The sequence below is a fragment of the Rissa tridactyla genome, chromosome 1, assembly GCF_028500815.1.
Source record: "Rissa tridactyla isolate bRisTri1 chromosome 1, bRisTri1.patW.cur.20221130, whole genome shotgun sequence".
NCBI classification, from domain to species: Eukaryota; Metazoa; Chordata; class Aves; order Charadriiformes; family Laridae; genus Rissa; species Rissa tridactyla.
In genome coordinates, this window is record NC_071466.1 from 156,566,673 (window position 1) to 156,591,056 (window position 24,384).

The window sequence follows — 24,384 nt, forward strand, 5'->3', positions numbered from 1 at the left end:
TTTGTGTTTTCTAATGTTGGTCTTTTTTTTTCTTTTTTTTTCCTATTTTTTTTCCCCCTTGAAGACCACATAATGATTTATAGTCAGCAGTGACTTAAGATCTAGAATCTTTTCAAAGCTGAATTTACTTTAGCATTTAGAAATAAGTTTAAAACCATTGCACTCTCTCTGGCGGTCTTCTGGAATATGAACAAAGTGATAAAGCATCACTTACTGATGTATGTAATTACTGATGTAATGTATGTTGCATGATATGTGTCTTGTATAGTATGAGTTCAGGGTTAGCTACTTTTATGTTAAGGGCTAAAAGGTAAGATAAATGCTGTTTTACATGCTTGTAGTTTTTAGTATTCCAGTTGTCATTTTCAGTTAAAAATCTGCATGTCACTCCTGTAAATCAGAATAGAAATAACTGCCATTTCTTTACCCACTTTCTGACTGGTTTTTATGTGAAATAGAGGGACTAGGAGGAGGAGCAGAGTGGGATCATATCAGATTTTTAAAATAATAAGCTAGTAAATTTGAAAACTTCTTTTCTTCATTTGTGAGAACTAGTATGCTTCACCATGATGCCTGTGATAACCTTTCCTGTAATGCAGAGTCTGCTAGCTCTAATGCGAGCTCGGTCTCACCTACAGCAATTTGACAGTGAGATAACAATGATTTTTGTGTTGGAAGTCTTTTCAAAAAACCAAGAATCTATGGTAAAAATTATCCTTATTACTTTATATTGCCTCAAGTAAGTAGATCATCTAGATTTAGTAGAAGCTTCAGACATGTCACTTATCAACCCAAGATGAGGTGATATGTTGAAATATGTCTTCACCTGTAATTTTATTAATTTTCCTCAGCTAAGCTGTCAGAATCAAATCTGTGATGGTTTGTGGTTTGGGCTCTACTTACCTTTAGTGTTTAGAGAGACTGATAATGTCTCATGACTTCAAGTGTTGCAGCAATGCTCCAGAGAGCTTCAATCATATGAAATTATGTATGTAAGTAAAAAAAAAAAAGGCATTTTTATTTACAGCTTTGTATTCTAAAATACCTGCTTCTAAAAGAATTTTGAAAGAGACAAAAATTCATCTGTTTGATTTAAGAGGGCAAGTATATCTGTGATTTCAGCAGGCACTTGTGTATATAATCCTGTCTAATCAAATCATGTAGTGCAAAAAATTAACTAAAAATATGCAAGAAACACATACTACTAGGCAGCCATTTGCTCCCACTCCCCCCCCGCCCCGTCCCACGCAACCTTCCCCTTCTGCAGGATGGGGAGAGAATTGGAAGAGCAAGGCAAAACTCCTGGGTTGAGATAAAGGCAGTTTAACAGAATAGCAAAGGAAAGGGGAAAACATCATCAACAACAAAACTGAAAAAGAAATCGCAAAACACGATTAATGTACAACTGCTCACCAACCAGGACCCGGAAAGCTCAGCCTGCTCCCGAGCAACGAGCAAGAGCAGCAATGAGCAACGATTCCAGCTATATCCTGAGCCCTTTTGGCTGGTTTAGGTCCTGGCTGTGTCTGGTCCCAGCTCCGTGTGAAAAGTAACCCTATCCCTGCTGGAACCAAGACAGTATCCTACAAAATCAGTTATGTAAAAGTTCCAATAATGAAAAGAAAGCTACTTCATAGTAGATGTGAAGATCAAATTAACCTATCAATTTCTTCTTATATTTCAAACAAAATAAATCCTCTTCTTTATTTGGAAGAACAACAATTTTACAAGAACTCTAGTAAGCAGACGTGTGTAAAATGCTAAATAATTCTAAAATCCTAAATAATTTAAAAAAGGGCAGTATTAAAAAATAGCAATAGACTATGGAGTTTTCTTAGCTTATTTGGTTTAGAGTCTTCATATTATACTTCGCTATTTTCAAAGTTTTCTCGGTGATCCTTAAGTCTGAAAATGCTCTATCTGCATGAATGCTGGGAATCAGATTTGTCACCAGACTCTAGAATCCAGAGCTTAAAGAGAGCATGAGGTACAATAAACGTTAACAAGACTGTGGTTGTCAGGACATTACGTTCTTGATCTGGTTTTACCTTCTCAAATTTGGTAAATACTCTCCTGCCTGGTTGGTTGTGTTTTTGTGTTTGTGGTTTTTGTTTTTTTTTTTTTTTTTTTTTTTTTTTTCTTTGACTGTGGTAGTAATGGTGGTGTTTGATCTGAGCTGACAATTTGGGATGATGTACCAAGCCTTAGAAGTGGTATTCTATGATTCACTGTATGCTTCTCAAAATTTTTTCAGTCTTCCTATGCTAACATTTCTCTTGCCTTTTTGGTCACTGGGAACCACCTAAAGGACCACTTCCAAGACCTGAGGCTCATTGTCCAGATGTATACCTCTTGATGGTCCCCATTTGAAGTCTAGCATGTGACCTCTGAGGCAAACAGACTAGTAGTGTGAGAAGGCAGGGAATAGTGTTTGCCTAAAGTAGGTACAGTTATTGGCCCATTGTTTTGAGTGCATAAGGAATGTAATTTAAAAATAGCTTTCTGCTTAGTTTTCATGAAAACTTCCATCACACTCCTTTCCTTTTCTCCCTAGTCTAGTGTATTTTTAGTGTGTGTATTTTTAGGGTTGTCGTAGTGGGTTGTGCCTCAGTTTTCAGGACCAGCAAGGGTGAATACTAGTTGCTTCCAGTAGTTTGGAGTGATTGGGTGGGGGAGGTGTTATATGTGCATTTCAACTTATGAAGTTGTTTAGGTTTTTTTTGTTTTAATTTGAGCGTGAGGATCCATTCAGTTAAATTATTTTTCTTGCAACGGTTATTGTAATGTCTTAAGGGGTTATAAAAGCCCTAGCATTAAGAGATATATATAAGCGGAAAAACTTTTCATTGCTGTTTTCTGTTCTCCAGGTTTCTCTTACCTGTAGAAGGATGATGTACATTGCCAAGTACTAAGTAAAGCAAAAGAATGACATTAATTTCTAGTTCTTAAGTGTTGTAAAGCCAGCTTTTTAAAAGTTGGTTTTGTGCTATAAAATCTCTTAAGCAGATGCATCATCCTACAATTTTAATGAGTTGTTATAACAGCAGTGAATTTATGAGAAACTACGCTATTGCAAATTAGTATTAGCCACTAATTTCTTGTATTATTATTTATGATTGAGAAAATAGCTTTGAAAACTTAATAAACCTGGCTTCATTATTCATGAAGTTTTACTGTATTTGGATAGTTGGCTCATTAAGCAGGCTCTTCAGCACTGGTTTTCAGGTTAGCAAATAGCTATAAATGTCAGTTTATTCTCTTAAATGTCTTCTAAAGGCTACATTTTGTCACTTCTGTAGGAAACAGATTATCAATAGGAATCATTTACCTCTTATGTGTAATGACTATAAGATGTCAGTTATTCCTATATAACCAACTGTTTTTTCTGGAGAAGCGGCATTTTTTTTCCTTTTTAGAAGCTACTCTTTTTTTTTTTTTTTTCATCTGAAATCCTTAGCTTCCTGTTACTGTTAGCTGTGTTTTCAGTAATGCTGGCAGTTTTTTTAGATTTTGGGTGCATCATGACTTTGGTAAATTTAAGGATGAGCTCTTTCCTAAAGTTCAAATTTGTATTAATACAGTTGCTTAGCTGGGTGTTGTATTTGCATTGCAGGCTGCTTTGTATATGCCTGTAAAACACCATTTGTGTTGACAAGTAACAATAGCTTTTCCCTCTTCTGTGGTTTCCTCAGCAGATGTAACTAAGTTTCTGCTTACTATTAATTAAATTATAGATCTGGTCTCACTAGTTGCCCAGAGAACCTCATCACTGAAAGTGTTCAAGGTCAGGCTGGATGGGGCTTTGAGCAACCTGGTCTAGTGAAAGATGTCCCTGCCCATGGCAGGGAGGTTGAACTAGGTGATCTTTAAGGTTCCTTTTAAACTAAACCATTCTATGGTTCTGTGAAAATAGGTGTGTTTTTTCTCATTTCTGTATCTGTCATTTGTCATGGGGAGACCAAAATAACAGTTTTTATGAGTGTCTATTTTTTCATTTTTCTCGGCCCTTTAAGTATAGGGAATTGTTAAAAATGCAATTGAGTTTCAGATTCTTGAAATTGTAGTAGAACATTAATTTATCCTTTGTTCTTTATTCATATGTTATAACAGTGCATTAAAGTTTTGAACATCTCAGAAATTGATTCTTTCGGGGTGCAATGTTTGTGTTATATGTGTTGTGCTTGCGTAGTAAAGATAACACCTGCCCAAAACAGTTTACGCCCGAAACTGTTACGGAGACATAAGCAATGGATAAAAGAAAGGTGGGTTGGTCTCAAACGGCATATGTTAGTGAATAGTAGTAATATTAGCAGGCTGGATATGTGTATGCTGATATGGTGAGATAGCACAATGGGATTAGGTCCTGTTAATTCTGTGTTAGTACATAAAATGAAGTCTGTGGATCTTGAAGAGATATGATTCTTTTTATTAAAAAAAAAAAAAAGTCTGAGCTTGAGGAACTTAAAATCCTATTTCTAGTTTTGTTGCTGACTTTTTAGATTTGGACAACTTTCATGCTGCTGCTCTTTGCTTGTGCTGCACTGGATATGGAGTGTTAAATTGTTGTGTATAATGTGCACTGAGGTTCTCACATAGAAGGAGCTGTAGAAGTATAGAAGATTACTGTCAGGTGTCCCGAAGATTTTGTTTGTTGCAGATAGGTAGAGTGTCACCTGCATAAGCAATAAGGTTTGTTCATCATAGTAATGTGGTGGAGGCATGTCTGGCTCACTGATGGGATGACTGCTAATCTGAGCCATCTGATTTAACTAATTCAAAGTTTAATTCTGAAATTTACAGTGAAAAAGAGGAGGAACTGGCACAGACATGACTACACAGAGTTGGATGATGGCTCCAAACCGGTGCAGGCTGGAACACGGACCTTCGTTAAACAGCTGCGGGCTCGCTCTTTCCCAAGGTACAGAAGCTTACTTATGCATTTCAGTGAAAAGAATAGAGAAACGTTGTTGGCTGAGTGTGTCTTGGAGGAGGTGACTAGCATTTCGCTGCTTCAGAAAACGAAGGTCAAGGATGACTTCCTCCTCCGTTAGAATCCCCCCCTGCCCCATCGCTGTTTCAAATGGATGCATTTGCCTTTTCATGCAGTAGCTTCTTCTGTTCAGTTTTGTACTGGAATATATTGTCTGTCAGGACTGCTGCAGGGTGGTGTGGGAGTTTTGGGTATTTGGGGTTTTGCTTGTTTGTTTTTGTGAGGGAGTGGGGGCAGTAGCACAAGTGGTTGTGTTTTGTTTTTCTTTTTTGTGCCTGATCTGTCAGAATATTGTCTGTTTATTCCTCTAGCCCTGGAATAGTCCTCAGTTTAATTCTGAATAACATAGAACATTCATATGAGCTAGTAGTCTATCCCTATGAGCTGGTAGACTATCCATTCTTGAGAGCTTTAGAGTGAAGTGGAGAAACATGGTTTTACTTCCATCCTGAGCTGCCTATGAGAATTCCTTTTCCCCATCCTCTTAAATTACTGTGTTCAGTCATATAGAAAGACTGTGAGTTCCCAGATTATGCGTGAAAGTAAATATTTGCTTGGTGGTTTGGGCTGTTTTCTTTGTCTCTTGGTTAAATGCTTAATACAATAGTACTGGGTTCACTTCTTTTGGATTCCAATGTAGCCATTTCCATCTGGTCCTCCTCCAAACTGTGAAATACTTATTTTTTCAGTGGTGCTTGGAGGATGCTTTTCCTCTAATATTCCATTATTTCTTTCCACCAGTGCTGATGAAGTCATTTTGAAAATGCATGGAAGCCAGCTGACACAAAGATACTTGGAGAAACATGGGTTTGATGTTCCTATTATGGTTCCTAAGTTAGATGGTCTGGGGCTCAGACTTCCTCCACCAACTTTCTCTGTTTTAGATGTGGAACGCTATGTGGGTAAGAGTCACTCTGGAGTACTTACAAATGATCCTGTCTGTAAAATAACTATTTGCATGATTATAAGAACTTCCAGGGTGCTAAATATATATTCTAAATTGAATTACTTCTAACCAGAAGGCTAGCAGAGAGTAAAATTAAATTTTTTGGGGGGAGGGTGGGGGTGGTGGTTTTTTAATTACTTTTTGTTTTGGTTTTGGTTTTGCTTTAATATATGGTAGATATGTGGTAGGAGTACAGCCTTACTTTTCAACTTACAAACGTGTAAATTTTGGTGCCAGCTAAACATGAAATGCTGGGGTATTTTTCTGCTATGTGTTGTAAACCAGTAAAATATAATGACTTTTGAGATTGCTCTCTTTGTGGGAATTGAATTAATCACTCTTATGATCAATAAAGTTTAATCATTGGTTAGGATATCGCAAAACTTAATGTTTTGAGCTCAGTAAATTGGCATTTCTGAATTAAATGTTTCTTCCTGGAAAATTTCCCACCTTGGCTTCCTTTGGTGGGAGAGCTAGAGCTTCCCAACGACCATTTATTTCTTTCTGATCAGATCTCTTTAACGGTCTGCAATTGTTTCAACATCATGTAAGTGTGCAGTACAGAGAAATAAAGGCTGAGCCGATCGCAGCATGACATTTCCTGTAACATATAGTACAGTTGAGAAGTCTGTATATGGCCTTGCCTGTGTTCTTGTGATGACTGAATATAATGATATGTGCTGAAAGTAGGTTTTCCATTCGTTAGCGTTTTACAATAGCACCAGAACAGAGGAAATATGTAGTATGTGGAATGTTGTTACCATTATGATGGTTATAAGCAGAAATGTGTTCAGCTTTACAGTGTAATTATCATTTTGATACTTCTGAGCCTTTCCTTTTGGAATACTGTCTCTTCAGATTTGGACAGAAACTTGGTCTTCTCATTCTCATATGTATATTTTGACCTGCTAGGTTCTCCAATTTAGGAAAAAATTTGGAATGCCACAGATTTACCTTTCTGTTATTGAAATTAAAAATAAGAAAACAGAATAAATACTATTCCAACTGGAATTTATCAAGATGATAATAACTTGCAATTTTAAAGTAATGATGTTTATAATGTACATCTAGATATATTTCAGCATTCCAAAATTAATTGTCAAATTTGACCCTTGTATAACTAAATGAACATAAACAATTACTGTTACAATGTTGTTGTTAGTCCTTTCTCTTGCCTAAAAGTTGTTTCTTGCATGTCTAGTTCTACAGGTGTATCACTTTAAAATACATGATATGTAAACCATTCCTTGTTGTCTTCAGAAATGAAGCACATTCATGACAATTATGCAACAAAATTACTGTGTACTTAAAAGTTATGCATGTATGTAAGGAGGGTGCGGGTGGGCTTGTAAAATGTTTGTGAAGGATTACCTGCTTAGTTTTTCATGTTAAAAGACTTACCAATTATGGCACAAGTTTAGTGCAGTTTGCTCAGAATTACAAGCTGTGAGTAGTAGGATTTATTATTTGTAAAGAATTCTCAGTGGTCCTTTTGTTAAACATTCAAGCGCTGTGGTGATGATTAATAGGAAGAGTGAGGAATAGATCTGCCATGATAACTTTCTCTGTGCTAGTCTTTCCAGTTGCAGCCACAAACCCAATTTTGTTTTTAAACCAGTTGCTGTCATTCTATACTGCTTTTTCTTTATGGTTAACCACAGGAAAGAGAATTTATTTTTAGAGTGTTTTCAGTTCTGTTCTTAGCTGATTATAGCGATTAAAGTTAGACCTAATAAAAAGTTGTTTTATACTGGGCTGTCTCGGTTACAAGAGAATACTGACAGTAGTGGAGTTTTTGTGCAGAAATGTTTTGATAAAGGCTGAAATAAAGTTGAATATCTTTTAAACACCTTAATGGGCTGTTTTTATCTGCAAAAGGTTTAAGAAAGTCATCCTGTTTTTCACAGGTGGTGACAAAGTGATAGATGTAATAGATGTAGCAAGACAAGCAGACAGTAAAATGAAGCTCCATAATTATATTAAATATTTCACAAATCCTGACCGACCAAAAGTATTGAATGTGATCAGCCTGGAATTCTCAGACACAAAGTGAGTATTGACTTAAATTCCTTGAATGTAGGAAATGATTTTCACTAAGTTGAACTGTATGTGTAGGAATATAATGTCTATAATGGGAAAGATAGGAGGCTGCATATTTTATGTAGACAGCTACTGTGATGTAATGTGGGTATAAAACATTTTTGCTAATTCATAAGTAATAACTTATCAGGAATCAAAAATTTAAAGCTGTCATTTAAAAAGAGGTATTCTTACTCTTGATTATACTTATGGTTCTTGTTTGTTTGTTTTAAAAGGATGTCTGAATTAGTCGAAGTACCAGATATTGCCAGAAAGCTTTCATGGGTGGAAAATTACTGGCCAGATGATTCTGTCTTCCCTAAGCCTTTTGTTCAGAAGTATTGCTTGATGGGTGTCCAGGACAGCTATACTGATTTTCATATCGATTTTGGAGGAACATCAGTTTGGTACCATGTTCTCTGGGTATGTAGGCTTCTTGATTTATGACTGTGTGAAACAAAGTTTATTCAGTGTGTAGCTTTCTGCCATGGCGTTATCACTTGTTTGAAATTTTGTGCTTAAAAAGCCGGGGGAAGAGATTGAAAGTGAATTACTGATGGTTGGTGTTGCATTTTTATGTTTTTATTTTAGAATGCTCTTGTTGACTTCTTCTAGGCTATAATTGGTTGACTGATCATTTTAGTAGACTGGTAGGTCATATAGTGAGGTTTTAGTATAAAAAATTGAATTGAATGAAAATCATTGACATACTCAACTTTTTATTCTTCTCACAAACTTTGACCATGTATATACATCATAGAAGAAGCAAAGTGGTTTCATCTTGTTTTCTCATTTAGCATGTGTGCACTTGTCCATAAATTGTTTATAAAAGCTGGAATTTTTTATACTTCAATTAAAAGTTTTTGTTTGTTTACTTCTTTTACATGATAAGACACCAACTGGTTGGTGTACTATTGACTAAGATTTTTGGTCAACTACAGTTGTGAAACACAGGGGCTAGGAAGCCGCAACGCTCTGTAGTGGAAATACGAAATACTTAACATTTAGATCAATCTGATACTTTATTAGGAATGACTCAGAGGTTGTAGTATGTCTCCAGGAGGACACTGATTGATTTATTTATTTGATATCTTTGTTTAATAGGGTGAGAAGATCTTCTATTTGATTAAGCCCACTGATGAAAATTTGGCTCTGTATGAATCTTGGAGTTCATCCGTCACCCAGAGCGAAGTATATTTTGGGGACAAAGTTGACAAATGTTACAAATGTGTTGTGAAGCAAGGACACACTTTATTTGTTCCAACAGGTAAGATTTTCCCCTTACTACTAGGACTTAGCGTGTTTAATCATGCAGGATTGCGCTATCAACATTTGTTTTCTCCTAAAATTTTGGGTAAGAAAAAATAATAGAAAAAATATAGAAATTTGGATTTTCAAAACAAGTAATTAGCTTTTTAGATTGCCTGACAGTAATAACAGGAAAGAAAGGGTGTTTATTACTCACTTATAAGACAACAAATTAAAGCTTAATTTGGATATCAGGCAAGTAGTTCCAATTCGCAGAACACACATTGTTCACCATTTGATAGATATCCAGACTGAATTCTTATCTTACCTTAAAAATTTTGGTTTTGCAGCTTTGAATTTTTAAAACCTACTAAGCAAAATTACTACAAAAAACATGGCACAAACGTCTTATGCTGTAGGCTAGAGGATTAAAAATAAAAGTTGGGTGGGTGTTTTTTTTCTGTCAGCAGGAAATCTAAACTGTGGTGGAGACTGTCTGAATCAAAATGAAAGTGTTCCTAAATAAAATTGAAGGATATACAATTGAATTAATGTGTTAATTCATTTTATTAAAAAGAAAAGGATATTTGTAGATATAGTTTATGAAACTGTGGAGTTCATAAATTCATTTCATCAGCTTCCTTTAAAAATGATGTAGTGGCATGGTCTTTTCTGATTTTCTTTAACAACATCTCTTGTAGCTGTCACCTAGTAGCATCTGATAAATTACGAGACATTTTTAAGACACAAGAAACACCATGAAAATTAAACTTACCTATTTAAAAAAGCACCCCCTGAACTCACAAATACTATAAACTTAGAAGTCTTTAATAAATCAAACCATATTTTGCCAATAAAGCGAGTGCCAGATAATTTCTTGTATTTTCACTTATCCAGCCCATCCATATAAATACTTTCTATTATTAAAGATTTGTGTTGGGTACTATCTTCCCTTTTTTTTTTTTTTTTGGAAGGAAGCTTTAAATACATGGAGAAAAAAAAATGGTGCACAATTCTACTCCTGGAATAAGCCTTGAAGATTATGTTCTAGTACCTTATTCTGTCATAGACTTCCTAGGCAGACTACTACATTTTTCTCATAGCTCAGTTCTCTACCTGTGAGGTTCAGTGTTTACTGTTCTAGTTCGTTGCTTGTGCAGAATAAATACTACGTGGTAAGGAGCTGTATATTCACATAATGTTCCTGAACACCCAGAGCTTTTTAAAACCATATATTTTTGTCAAGAGATGATGTTAATTCTCTGTTTATCTACGTATAAGATCATTCATCTCTGAACAAAGAATGCAGAATTACAGCACGAAGAACTTTGCGACCCGGAGATCTTTGAAAACAGTTACTGCTTCCCAAGTAATCAGCTAAATCTGAGCTCTTACTCTAATGTAATCAAAAAGGAAAGTATCACAAAGTGATAATTTCTAATGTATACATGTATTTGTGTGTGTATACACATGAAATGGTACTTTTTAATGTAAATGTGTGTATACACATGTGAGTGTGTATATACACACATACATATTCATATGCATATGATGGAGTATAGTGTACGAACCAATAAATTAAACTAGGTTTCAAGACAGGTGTTTAAAAAATGGGAAATTATGTGACACTGTTTAAAGGCTTTAATAAAAACCTTTTTAAAAAAAAATAAAAAGGCTTTAATAATGAAAAGCACTTTTGCTGTTCCTGCTTGCACTGATGCTAGTGGATGTTATAATTATTTTATAATCTCTGAAATATGTTCAGAGTTGATTTAAAATTAATCTTGAATGTAGATGAGTAGCACCTGTTGGGAGGCTCTTGAGAGTTATTTAAATATTATTCAAGATATTCTGTGTGGTCTACACCAGATTTTCTTGCCTTGATACATAGACCTTGATCAGAACTACACCATGAAAATAGCAAGCAGGAACGTAAAAAAAAAAGAAATCCCTGAGTTGATGCAGGTATGCCATAAAAATCCTTGGGTTTGATGTAACAGTGAGGGGGCTTTGTTGTTGGTTTTGTCAGTGTCTAGGGAGATGTGTGTTTGGAGGATTGAACTGCATGTATTCCTTGGAGAGTCAGGAGTATTATGAACTGTGATGATGATGATGAGTGAAAAATTGAAACCATGTTAACAAATGCAACTGGTAATACAAGACAATCTTCGTTGCACTGCAGTTCTCAAAGAACAGAAATAAAACTGAACCATGTGCAATATTAATTAAAAAAACCCCTTAGGTTGCATGTACCATTGTATTCTACATTCTCTTATACCATGTATCATTCTGTAACTTCCTTCCTTCCCAAGCTACATAGTAGGCATGTTGCTGTCAACATCGTTGCTAGGTTTCAGGTCTTTTTACGTGTGGTACAACGAGAACTAGAACTGGTTGTTCTTATGAATTAGGGCATTGATGTAATGGTAGTTTGCAATATATAGTTGCTTGTGATTTGGTCTGATCTCGCCTCAAGTTGGGCATCTTCCTGTGTTTGTACACAGTGCGGGCCTGCAGTCAGTCAAATCATAAAGTAATCTGCAAATGTGGCCAACTCATCGTTTGTCAAAAAATCACCAGTATGCATGCAAAATCAGAAAAAAAATTTTAAAAGAAGAAACTTTATTTGTAGTTTATTTACATTAAAGCTGCACTGCATGAATTTTAAAGGTAGGAATCTAATATCATAGGTTTTTTTTGTGTACTTGAAATTATCCAGTAGTAATCAGCTAGATTGATAGCATAACGTTGACCATGCTTTGCCATGTCGAATAGTGGAGTTTACAAGGATAATAATAGGCTTTAAACTGATCATAATTTCACTGGAATTGGGATGACTGTATTTAGAATAATTAATGGAACTACTTCTGAATTCCTATTTGAGAAACTTCAGTGTTGCTAAATGACTTTTTTTATGTAGTACAAACAGCTCGGTTACTGTAAACAACATGTAAATATTGAAAGTGATATAATTTCTGTATTATTGTTATGACTTTACCTTTTCTTCAATATGTTTTTCCTCTCCTGACCTGCTTATTCTTGTTGATTGGAGAGAAGACTTCTGGGAATGTTTACTTGACAAATTACTGGCAGTCTTGGATTCCCCCTCTCCCCCATTAAAAAATGTATTAGTCTTAACTCCTTTAGAAAACTACAGTTACACTAGATTTCTGAAACACTGTAATTTACACGTTGTTAAAATTAAGTTTACTTGTTCCCAGCACAGAATACAATTCTTTTTCTTTTTTGTTTCCAGGTACAGCATTTTTCCTTACATATGTATTTAAAAACAGTCTTAGAATAACTTAAATGTATGTATTAAGTTTCAGAATCTTGTCATTTCAGGCTGGATTCACGCTGTGCTCACATCTCAGGATTGTATGGCTTTTGGAGGAAACTTTTTGCACAACCTCAATATTGGCATGCAGCTCAGGTTAGTCTCAGCTCTTTCTATACCTTTTTCTCAGGAAGTAGGATATTCTTTTAATAGATATTTTTCTTCGTGCTCTTAACCAGGATCAAATGGTACAGGCTCTCAAACAGACAATAGTGTCATTTTCAGTTAGACTGTATCAAGCACGTACTCTTATTTCATTTCTGCAAAGTTTGTTTCAAAAGCAAAATGAAGGGTATGAAAGAATTTAAGTCAATAAAGGAAAAAAAAAGAAAGAACAACTCTACTTTGGAGATTAGTATAAGCAAGTGAAACAAAACTGAGCAAGCCCAGGTGTGCGACACAGTTGAAATGAGCGTCCTCAAGTCAGCATTGCTCTAAGGGCAGCTGTATTTAGTTTTTGTCCAAGATGTGGAGCTGTCTTCTAAACATATTGTTTTTATTTATTACAGTGGAATCCTGATAAAATTCCATCTGTTAAAAGATCACACATTGGGTTTGTATCCTAGTTTTATGAAGTCCAACTTTATTCTTAGAAGTGCCGCAGTCAAACTTGATAAGGTCAGAGCCTGGATGAGACCAGAGTTCAATCTTGTCTGTGGTCTTGTTGGGATTTAACTATGTGGTACTTGACTTCTTTTATTTATCATGGCCATGGTTATTTTATTTTATTTTGGACATTGTGTCAATTTGAATGATTAGATAGTTGAATAATGAATTGGATAATGAAAGTATTCACATTTTGTGATGTTTCTATTTATTCAGGTGTTATGAAATGGAGAAGAGGCTAAAAACCCCAGATCTTTTCAAATTTCCTTTCTTTGAAGCCATCTGTTGGTTTGTGGCCAAAAACTTACTGGAAACATTGAAAGGTAATCCTTGTTTTCTTTTAAGAGATATACATGTATCTGCTTTTTCTTTTTCAATTGATAATGGAGAAAATTATACTGCTGTGTGTGAACAGAGGAAACTTTTTAAGCTGGAAAACCAGACTTGAATTCCTTTTTTGGAAAAGTTATATTATTTTTTTAACCAGATTTTAGTGAATGCTGCACTGTGACAATTCTAAATCCAGCAATTCTTGGTTTTAGTAAATGATATTTCTTAAAACTACTTAGGTGATTAGAGGTTTATAGGGTAACTTGTGCTGTGCAGAAATCTTAGTGCACTTGGTGATGCAGGTATCAAGACAGAGTATCTGAGATCCTGGCACAGTGCAATTATTCTGCCAGCCAAATAGGATTAATTTGTCGTTATCTGAAAAGACATTGTTAAGGAAGATAGGAAACTTATTTCAATGGCATCAGTTTTTCACTCAGGCTTCTTCCATATCAGTTAGGATCTTCAAGTATCTTTTGGTAGCCTTTCTCTCTTTCTTTCAGTAGATGACTCTCTAAATGATTCCACGGACTTCTGTCTGTGGGTTTCTTCTTGGTGGCTTTACAGCTCAATGAAGAAGTTTTCTTACAGTTCTGCAATTTTCTTTGGCCTTGTCAGTCAAACTACCTGTTGTCTTCTACTCCTTCCTGTGAAGGGAAAGGTGTCTGTGAGGGCTTTTGTAGGAAAGATGCATCAGTTCCTACGAGCTTGTTTCCTGAATGGGCATTTAAAGTTTCTGGATGAACCTAAAGCAACTCAGAAATCTTACCAATTAAAACAAACTTGCAGAAATTTTTTTCCTTCCAAAAAGTATTTTTTTCTTGAAAGCTTGCTTTGGTTGGTCTCATACCTGCATATTTAAAATTTATAAACTCATCAGAAGACATAGGAGCTGTATTCCTCCTGGAAAATCAGTGGGATATATGTTTCTAAACCATTCATCTAACTATGAGTCATGTCCCGGGTCCATTCCCCCTCCCCTTTTTATCCCCTGACTCCTTGAGTACATAGACTAGGAGCCTCTTGTGACTTGTATCTTAGGGGACGGGTATGAAGCTTATTCTCATGTTATTTTTAATCTATGGATTATCAGATACTTTGTTTCAGAACAATGCTATGATCTATAAGCCTATCATAAAAAATAAAAATTGAGGTTTCCATGGCGGAATGATACCAATTCAGTTGTGAAAGGTAGTGGTAATGACCAGCATGTAAAATGTTGAGTGTGTGGTTGTTAGCAGTACTTCATGTGAAATTCAGGTCAGTAAGCAAAATCAGCACAATGTATCTTCTTCGTTCTTTTTATAAAATGATAACAGGGTCATAAACATTTGGGTTTGTCTTTTCATTGGCAAGAAGAGTTTTATGATACTATAAGTGTTGTGGCATTTACCTAAACTATTTTTCTTTATAGTTCCTGGGGCTTCAGAATAGGTAATTCGTTCACCTACCTAATACTCATTAATTTTGATTACTCTCAGGTCACGCGGTCAGTCTTGTCTATTGCAACTAAAAAATCCAGTTTGTGATGCTGCTCTGTGTTCTCAAAAAATCAACTGAGTCAGCTAGTGGGCAGCTAGTACCTTTTAACAAGTAGGAGGCATCTTGGAAGGAGGACTGGCTGTTTAGTACCAGAACTTCCCTTTTTCTGACATCAGACCTGGTCGATTTGCTATTGACAAGTGGAAATATTTGTCAGGATCATGGGGAGAGGTTGCAATCTACTTTTGACTCTTTATGGAGAATTTGCCTTTTCCCTTCTTTTTTTCCCCCGTGAAGGAAAAGGGAAAATTGAAAATTGAAAAGGAATTGCAATCGCTGCACCATCTTTCTTAAGAGGAGCAGCTTCTGTAGCAGAGTGATTTCCACCCCCCCATACCCTTTGATTTTGGGAGGAAAAAAGATGTAAACTGTGTGAGGGAGAACTGTGATATTTGGAAGGGTGACAGAAAATGTTTGGGCAGTGAAAGTGTGCTAGTGCGAACCATTTGCTATATGTATGGGAATAAGCAATAGGGATTCTAATTTAGAGGTACATCCCACATCCTTCTGGTCTGCTTTGACTAAAATATTTCTGAATGAAATAGAAGTGATTTCTCCCTTCAAATATTTTCTCTTGTCCTGTATTATAGGTCTGTTTTGTTCTAATTGACCTTTAGTATGATGTAAGCTATCCCAAATTCACCCATAAATAAGTCCAAAAAAAGAAGATTTTATGTAATCACTTTACGGTCGCGTTGGTTGTTTTATTGTGTTACAGTATGCACATAAATACAGGATGTCATTGTTTTGTTTGTTTGCACAATTTTTCCTTTTTTGTGCTGTTGCATAATGGCAACTTTATTGGCTAATGGGTAGGTATCATCCTATTGTTTTCACTGTTAGTGTGTTTCTAATTGGTATCTGTATCCTTTTTAGAACTGAGGGAAGATGGTTTCCAGCCTCCAAGCTATTTAGTGCAAGGAGTGAAGGCTTTACTTACTGCTTTAAAATTATGGATGAAAAAAGAAGTAAGTATAAGTGATTTTCTTTGCTATTTTGATGAGCTGTGTTTTGATTTAAAGTAAGTCAAGGTCTGTGCCCTTTTAAAGATTATTTTTATTGGTTAGTTGAGTACTGAAAGACTGTACAGAGAATATGTACTGCTGATCTGGGGAGGAATCATCATGACAATTTTATATTCTATGATGATGATAGTCTTTTTAGACCAATTAATAAGCTCTTGTATTGCTGCTGATAGAAGTAGAATCTTGCTTCACCCCAGGATGGGATAAGAATGCTAGAGGATAAGCTGATAAGGTAGGGCTTTTTTCTAACAAATCTGTTTATATAGTTGATTCATTCTAGTCTGAGGCAATGAAGGGATGGAATGCCCTGATACTTAGCATTTTCCATTAATGTCAATGCTTTGGAGAGCACATTTCAGTTACGCTTGTGTTTCTGAAGAGTCGGTTTAAGCTTCAGATGAGGGTATTCACTTCAGTTGAATACTGCCCCTGCTGAACATTGGGTGACTCTTGTAAAATCATTAATGTGTTGTCTACGCTAGCTTTGCTGGTGCTCTGCTCTCCAGGAAAGCTTATTTGTTTTGGCACGGCACTGGATCTGGCCTAACTCCATGTGTTTTTTCATGTGCCTGAGCTAATAAGCCTCTTGGAACCTGTGCTTCTGGGAGCTGTTCGCTGTTCACTGACAGGCAGTTTGGTTCTGACTGAGCTTATTAATTCTAGTTTGTTGCTGGCCATGCTGACTTGAACTGGCTCTTGGAGATCTGTTTGGTCTTTCGCCCACAAGTTCTCATTGTAAGAGAACTCCTTATACAACAGATAGGAAATTTGCACAATCACGGAATCACGGAATCACGGAATCTTCAGAGTTGGAAGGGACCTCTAGAGATCATCTAGTCCCAACTCCCCTGCTAGAGCAGGATTGCCTAAAGCACATCCCTCAGGGCTGCATCCAGGCGGGTCTTGAAAATCTCCAGAGAAGGGGACTCCACAACCTCCCTGGGCAGCTTGTTCCAGTGCTCTGTCACCCTCACTGTAAAGAAGTTTTTCCGTGTATTTGAACGGAACTTCCTATGTTCTAGCTTGTGCCCATTGCCCCTTGTCCTGTCGCTGGGAACCATTGAAAAGAGCCTGGCTCCGTCCTCCTTAAACCCACCCTTTAGATACTTGTAAACGTTAATCAGGTCCCCCCTCAACCTTCTCTTCTCCATGCTAAAGAGTCCCAGCTCTTTCAGCCTTTCCTCATAAGGGAGGTGCTCCAGTCCCATAATCATCTTGGTTGCCCTACGCTGGACTCGCTCCAGTAGTTCCCTGTCCCTGTCCCCTGCTGCATCCAACATAGTGAGCTTTGTGGAACTGAACATGAGGTGCAAACGCGGAGGTGGTTACTCTCCGTGGAATCAGCTGGGGTCCAGCCTATGTGTCGTTACTGATTCCAGGTGAACCTTTGCTGGCCATCTGTAATAACTCTGAGTTGGTTCTCCAGTGTCTCTTTGTCTATGCCATTCTGGATCAATGCTAGCTGGTGAGCAGCGTAGCGATATTTACAGGATGTTGTGCCTGTTAAACCATGTGTGAATCCAAGCTATATCTGCATCCGTGGTGTGGATAATAAGCAAGCCGAGTAATCAGACTGCTGATAACTGAGAACAAATATAGCCTGCATAAGTCCTTGTTTTAATTTGAAATTGGATTGGATTTCCTCTTTTCTAGATTATTGTAGCATAATGTAGCATTTGTGTACTGTCTAGTAACTCATTAAGTAGTTTGATTAATACTTCATCTAGAATGTGATATGTTTCCCACTTTTCTGTGGAAAAAAAATTAATTGCACATGCTGCATTCTGAGTGCTTATTAATGAGACTTGTGAGCATTGCCAAACCACTGGCTGAACAGAGGCTTCTGTGAGGAAAGTACACAGTATCAGTGATCTAGTCACAATGTTGTCTACTGTCCACCAGCTATCGTGTTTTGTACCTTGCATTCATCTTTTCCAGCTACTACTTCATAAATGAGCTGTGATCTTTTCTTTGCAGCAGGCCATGTGCATGATAGGATTTAGTTGTATGCAGCTGAAGGCACGAGGAGCTTTGTACGTTGCTATACGATCTGCTTATGCTGGAGATTTCAGACCGATTCTGAGAAAGAAATGACAAACAAATAGTTCATCAATGAGAAGCCTACTCATGAGGTTTCACATTTGTATCATGGAGTATGCCTTTTCAAGACATATGTGAATTATCTTAGTGCGTTGTTTTGAACTACTCACTGGAGAATTTCAAAGTCATCTGCAGCAGGGCAGTGGTATCTTCATGTCCACAAAATTTAAAAACTGCCAAAAATTACAAGATGCTGAAAATAGAGTTTGAGTGCTACTAAAATTATTTTAGTTTTCATGTCTTGATTTGAATTAATTTTGTTCAAGGCTTTTATCAGTATATGCGTCCTCTGATTACTTTGGTGCAGATCATCAGTCTGCAGGTTAGTTGATACACACAATAACAATGATGACCTATCCAGTCGCCTGAGCTCTTGGATTTTAGCTCTGGCTTCCTTCCAGCTTGCATACGCAACAAGTCTCAGATTCAGTTTTTCAGGTGTTTGATTCATGTACCAGTAAGATTATTTTGGGCAACTGTTCTGTATTTTTTAAAAAATATATGAATATCTGTTTTAAAAGAGAAAACCAGGGTTTTTTGTAAGGAGGGAGGGTTGTGGGGTTTATTATTTTTATTTTATCTTTATTTTTTGTGTGTGTTGTTAAATATTGATATACTTTATTGTGATGCTAGTTTGCGAAGGTGGGTGGATTTATTTACCTATACGACTTTTTTCATCTGTATCTCTTGATTTAAGACAAGTTTATGTTTCCTCTGTATATTTCCAACATTTACAAAACCGTTTCTTGAAGCTCGTGAATGAATCATAGCTTTTTTTCATTATTTTCTTTACCTGCGATTTACATCTGACATACTTAGGCCGTTTTGTTGCTACTGTTCTCCCTAGTACAAGAGAATTCCTCAGTTCTGTTCCTTTTCCAAGAGACAGTTTGCAGAGACAACTTAAAAACAAGTTATTTAATAATAATAATAACAATAACTTTCCAGACATGGCATCTGTAGGTGTTTGTATTTCCTGCCCATCCTTTTCTTCTGCCAGGCTGTTAGGCTATATATCCAATTGAATTTGTTAGCATATTTAAGTTGCTTGGATGGATTATTTTTTTTAATAGTTGCTCTGCCACGGCTTACTTGAGAAAGCTTTGGTGTAAATAAATATATTTTATAGTGACAAAAAAGTGACCTTACCGGTGGAACTTACTTTGCTCAAAGAATTACTATAAATCATAATAAATAATGCTTCTGATATAAAGTATGTTTGCATTAGGAAGGCTTTTCAATGTTTTTAAACCAGAGAAACTTTGAAGTCAGTGTTTTAGAGGATTGCATCAGTCACTTCCTCTTGAAGTCTTCATGGACAGGAAGGCTTTTGGGAGAGTGAAGTCCTAAAGTAGAAAGGACTGAATGGTCCTAAAATGTCCAGTAACTTGCTGCAAAAACTACACAGTTTAGTGACAGAGGCGCCATGTTCTCAAGTCTGAGTATGTAGAGGTAGTGCATTCAAAGAATGAACAATGGTAAATAAAAGCAGCACTGAAATTAATGATTATACCATAGTTATACATCCATGTTGTTTTTTTTTTTCTGGGGGGTGGGCGGGGAGAGCGTTTGTTTTAATGACTGTGAGGAAGCCAGGTTCAATGAAATGCACGTATGGTATCAAATTGCTTCTAGCAGTAATGTTGCTGCTGAACCTCATTTTTGAAATGTGGGTAGCTGAAAGTGTTTGTGGAATATTTTTCCATTTAAATAATCAATTAAGGGGATACCAGAATTCATGTCAGTCGTTCTGGTCTATGTGTGAGTGCTGTTTTGTCTGTTTAGTTCTAACTAAAAGTGGTTTGAGGCGCATTTAAACTGTACATACGAAATATTAAACATGTTTTTTACTAGATCTAACTGCAGAGTGTTTGGACTTACTCAGATTGGTGTTATATGTACAGAAAATCACTCTCTGATGCTGTTTCAGAGGGTTAAAAGGAACATAAGTTGTTACAGCTTCCTAAATTTTTTTATAGGGAATGATTTTTTTTTTTAAGTGCTTTCTCTAACCTACTAGACTTTAAATAAGCTAAGAAGGTAATTTTTGAAAGTGAAATGTGAGGCAGATATGTAAAAATCTGCATTTTGTTTATCGATTATTATTCTTGATTTGCTCTTTAGATTTTGAAGGTCATGACTCTGAGTTCCTGAAGTGTGTCTCTATACTGACCATGCTAAAGGGAAAAATAAGCTGATTACTGTACTGAGTGGGGTGGGGGGGAATTAGTGGTTGTCAGTATGGCTTTGTACTACCCCTACTTCGGATTCTTAGAGACATTGAAGGGTATCTGCTCCCTTCTAAAGCTTGGACTGGAAGCTTCAGTGTGTGTGTATATCTGTCCTGGCAGTTTGCAGTCATTATTACAGAAATTAGTCTGTTTTTTTCCTTTTAAACGTTTTCCCTGTAAATTTGTTTATTTCATATTACTTCCTCTTTTATCCAAAACAAATGAATTAAATATCTTTTCTTCCTCCTTTGCATACAGCTTGTAACAGAACATGCCTTTGAAATTCCAGACAACATTAGGCCTGGACATCTAATAAAAGAGCTCTCAAAAGTGATTCGTTCTGTAGAGGTAAGAAAAGAGGCAACTCTACATAAGCCTGCAGAAAAAAAAAAAAGTCTTTGAATAAGGGAATTCCATAGTAGTTACGCTTCTGATTGACTGTATTCACCTTTTAATTTATTTATCGTTTATTTAATAATAGAAGATCAAGGAAAACTGGGAATATGGAAGCTATGGGTATTTCAGATAAAGAAAATGTATAGCAAGGGTGTTATATGTATTTTAAAAAAGATTTTTTTAATGGTGAAATTATTTGTAGGTCAGTATTTCTAAAATATTTTCACTTATAGCTACTTAAAATTATGTTGCGAATATGCTGTTAAAGACTTTAATTTGAAATTCTGTGCATATTCCATTCTCCTACCCTGTTTTTTGTTATTTCTGGTCCAGTTGTCATCTCTTTTGCTCTTTTTCTTACGTTTTGTCCCTATTTTATTATATAGTCGGTGTTGTTTTTTTTTTTCTTTCTATTTTCCCCTCCTGTACCGGAGTTTGGCTCCTTTAATCCTTAATGAACATTGATTCTTGAAAAATTCTCACATTTGCATATGGAGAGAACAGTTCTTAGAACTGAAGAGAAATGAGATCTGTTGGGTACAGTACATGTCTACCCTATGCTGCCTTCATGAATAAAACCTTATGTTTTGGTGGTAACTTTTGGTAGTTAAGCACTACTATTATGCGAGAGCTTAAAGTCCCCAAATTGGAAAGAGGTGCAGTAGAACTAAGCTTTATACATCAAATCCGTAGGAAATATGTGGTGTTTCTCTAAAAGGTTTAACAATTTTATTTCTATAATTTACATTTAATGAGATGAATGGGAAGCAGCATGTAAGTATGTGGATTTATTCCTCTGAGACTATTCTGAAATATGTGTTTTTAATTAAAGGAGGAAAACAGCAAACTAGTTAAGACTCAGGGAATTCTTGGTGTGTGTCCAACTTCACGGTCTTCGCATGAAACAACTTCCCCTCACCACTCCAGACGAAGGGTGAGGAAACTGCGAGACCATGCTACCAAAACTCCTTCTAATCTGGACATCCTGGAACTCCACACCAGGGAGGTACTGAAAAGACTGGAGATGTCACCGTGGGAGGAGGCAAGTATTAAGTTATGTGCAAGAAAAACAAAACCAGAACAGATTTCTTGTCTCTATTGAAAGGCAAAAGCTTTTAACATGTATAAGAATACAGGCTACTACTCTTTGTCATATGAGACACGGATAGATTTGTGTTTGGTTTCTTTGTTTTGAGTTTTCCTGGTAGGAATTTCTCTCTTCCTTGATAATTTTTTTGTGGAGGTTCCTTCAACTTTTTGGTTCAGAAGGTGCCCTGAATCTGCTACTTACTGCAAGTACAGTTTTTGAGTTAGGACTGCTGTAGCTATCAAGTATTACTTTGAAATAGTTCTGTGAAAAAAAGGGAGCTTGCAAAGCCTTGATTTGGTGAGGCTCTGAGCCAGACTGCTTCTCAATGTGCTTTTAGATAGCTGTTCCTTATAGTTCGGTTACTGTAATTTGATTAGCCTTGTTTTTTGGTCATGTTCCTATTTCCTCGATGACTGTGCCTCCCTACCAGTAAGCCTAAGGCTGCCTTTGGTCTCCATTTTCCACAGTGGGCCTGTGGACTTTGTGGTCGTATTACAAAGGTATGATGGAGTCAATGAGTGAAATGTAGTCTCTTGAAAATTTCTTTTTTTCAGGTTTGATGACCTTACGTCAAAAAACAGCAACAGAAATGGGAGAAAGAGTGAGAGAATGGAAATAAGTAGCTTTATGAAAGGAAATAAGTAGCTTTCTGAGAATGCTGACAAATTTATTTGGGACAGGATGGACTGTTATAGTGGAGAAATACTGATTTGGGTCCTTATACTGATCTTCATAAGGCATGAACAAGAAACATTCATTTAGCCCTCAAAGACAAGAAGCTGAACTTAAAATTTACCACAAATAGTTAACCTGTGCAGTTCATTGCTACAAATAATTTTTAAAATAAAATGTTTTTAAAATAAAATCGTCACTTAATGTAGAAATAATACTGTTTACTATCACTATTGACTTGAAAAAAACAACCAAAAACAACCCCACAAAAAACTATTTTACATGTTCCTGGTTTGGCACATAAGTATACTGCCAATTGCCTCAGAGTGTATGTCTATATGTAAATTGCTTTGAGCTAAGAAAGTTCTGCATCTGGCAGGTTACTTTCCATTATTAATATTTTACCGTCCTGTTAATCAATTCTGTGGTACTAATTCCAGGGACCAGATACAAATTCAGGAGTTGTCTTAGCAGTTCCAAGCCCAGCTTTTGGCTTGCCTGTCCCTGTTGGTATTTCTTTGTTTTGATAATTCTCCAAAGGAAATGTAAAAGGAGTACTGTAGTGAAGTTGTAGTTGTTTCAGTTGCTTCAGGAGAGTATAGATGATTCAAGGAAGGAGGAGATGCAGTCCGCTGGTTCTTACATCAAATTATTTTTTGTCTGAGCTTCCATAGTTCATTATCAGGAAGGTAACCATCCTGGTGCTGAGTTTAAGCTTTTGTGGAATGCAGAAAAAACAATTGAATTTATAGAAATAAATAATAACAACACTAATTTTACTTCTTTAGGATACCACAAGCTCGAAACTGAACGGGAGATTTAACAAGCCCTTTCAGCCATCTTCTACAGTACCTGATTGGCGAACAAAAGACAATGATCTTCGCCTTCTGCTGTCAAATGGAAGAATAATTAGGTACGAAGGGTTGATTGTGCATGACTTTTTCCTCATCATTATGGTCTGGAGCATGCCAATAGTTAATAACACTTTCTGTTTGTGGAGCGCTAAGTTCCCATTTACCAGTAAGATTCGTTTTAGAAATATAGAAGGTATGTGTTGTCTGTTGTGTCTGCTGTCCCCTAGTGGAGCCACGGTTGTGGAGTGAAGAGGAGCAGATGCTTTGCATGTTCCTTTGTTACAGCATTTCATTCAGTTGCTCAGATGGGTTTGTACTGAAGGGAATGCTTCTAAGTAGAAATGGTTGTTTTGTATCCATCTGTTAGAGTGATTCTCATTAAAAATATTCTGGTGTAAAACTTTGCGTCTTTATGGAAATGACAGTTGTACAGGGAGTAAAATGGGAATAAGTACAATTTGAAATGAAGAGATGAGCATAAGAGAACATGGCTTGTATCTTGAGAGCGTGTTTTAAATACTGAAAAGAAAGCAATTCAGGTTTGTAAGAATAACATGATTATTTTTTTTCTTATATTTTATTTTTTTTATTTTTTTCTTATATTTTTTCTCTCAGAGATGAGAGACGCCCATTTACAGATCGAAGTCTTTACACAGCAGATAGTGAAGATGAAGATGACAGGACAAGGGCGAAAAAGACGACTGTTAAGGTAGAAGACCAGCCCTCAGGATCTGAAGGAGAAGGGAATGCAGATGCCCAGAAACCACTGAACAGTAAGCTTGTCTCTAAGTCCTATCAGTTGCACATTTTGATGATCTTGAAGAGGGTCTAAATATTGTGAAGCCTGACTGAAATTTTACCAAAGTATAAAGAAGGTAAACTAACAGATCACAGAAGTAACATTAGAAGTTACAACAACACATTTGACAAATACTGTC

At 36.2% G+C, this 24,384-nt stretch overlaps 1 protein-coding gene across 2 annotated transcripts in view; it reads left to right on the forward strand.

The window, feature by feature from the left end:
- Nucleotides 1–24,384, forward strand: part of KDM7A (lysine demethylase 7A) — a 72,566-nt gene that overhangs the window by 28,458 nt on the left and 19,724 nt on the right. For both annotated transcript variants that reach the window (XM_054188771.1, XM_054188772.1), the window contains exons 3-14: nt 4,801–4,918; nt 5,732–5,892; nt 7,844–7,985; nt 8,252–8,438; nt 9,120–9,282; nt 12,609–12,696; nt 13,423–13,529; nt 15,955–16,046; nt 20,693–20,782; nt 21,663–21,872; nt 23,381–23,505; nt 24,062–24,219. In XM_054188771.1, coding sequence (XP_054044746.1) covers nt 4,801–4,918; nt 5,732–5,892; nt 7,844–7,985; nt 8,252–8,438; nt 9,120–9,282; nt 12,609–12,696; nt 13,423–13,529; nt 15,955–16,046; nt 20,693–20,782; nt 21,663–21,872; nt 23,381–23,505; nt 24,062–24,219 — 1,641 coding nt within the window. The remainder of the gene's footprint in view (nt 1–4,800; nt 4,919–5,731; nt 5,893–7,843; nt 7,986–8,251; nt 8,439–9,119; nt 9,283–12,608; nt 12,697–13,422; nt 13,530–15,954; nt 16,047–20,692; nt 20,783–21,662; nt 21,873–23,380; nt 23,506–24,061; nt 24,220–24,384) is intronic.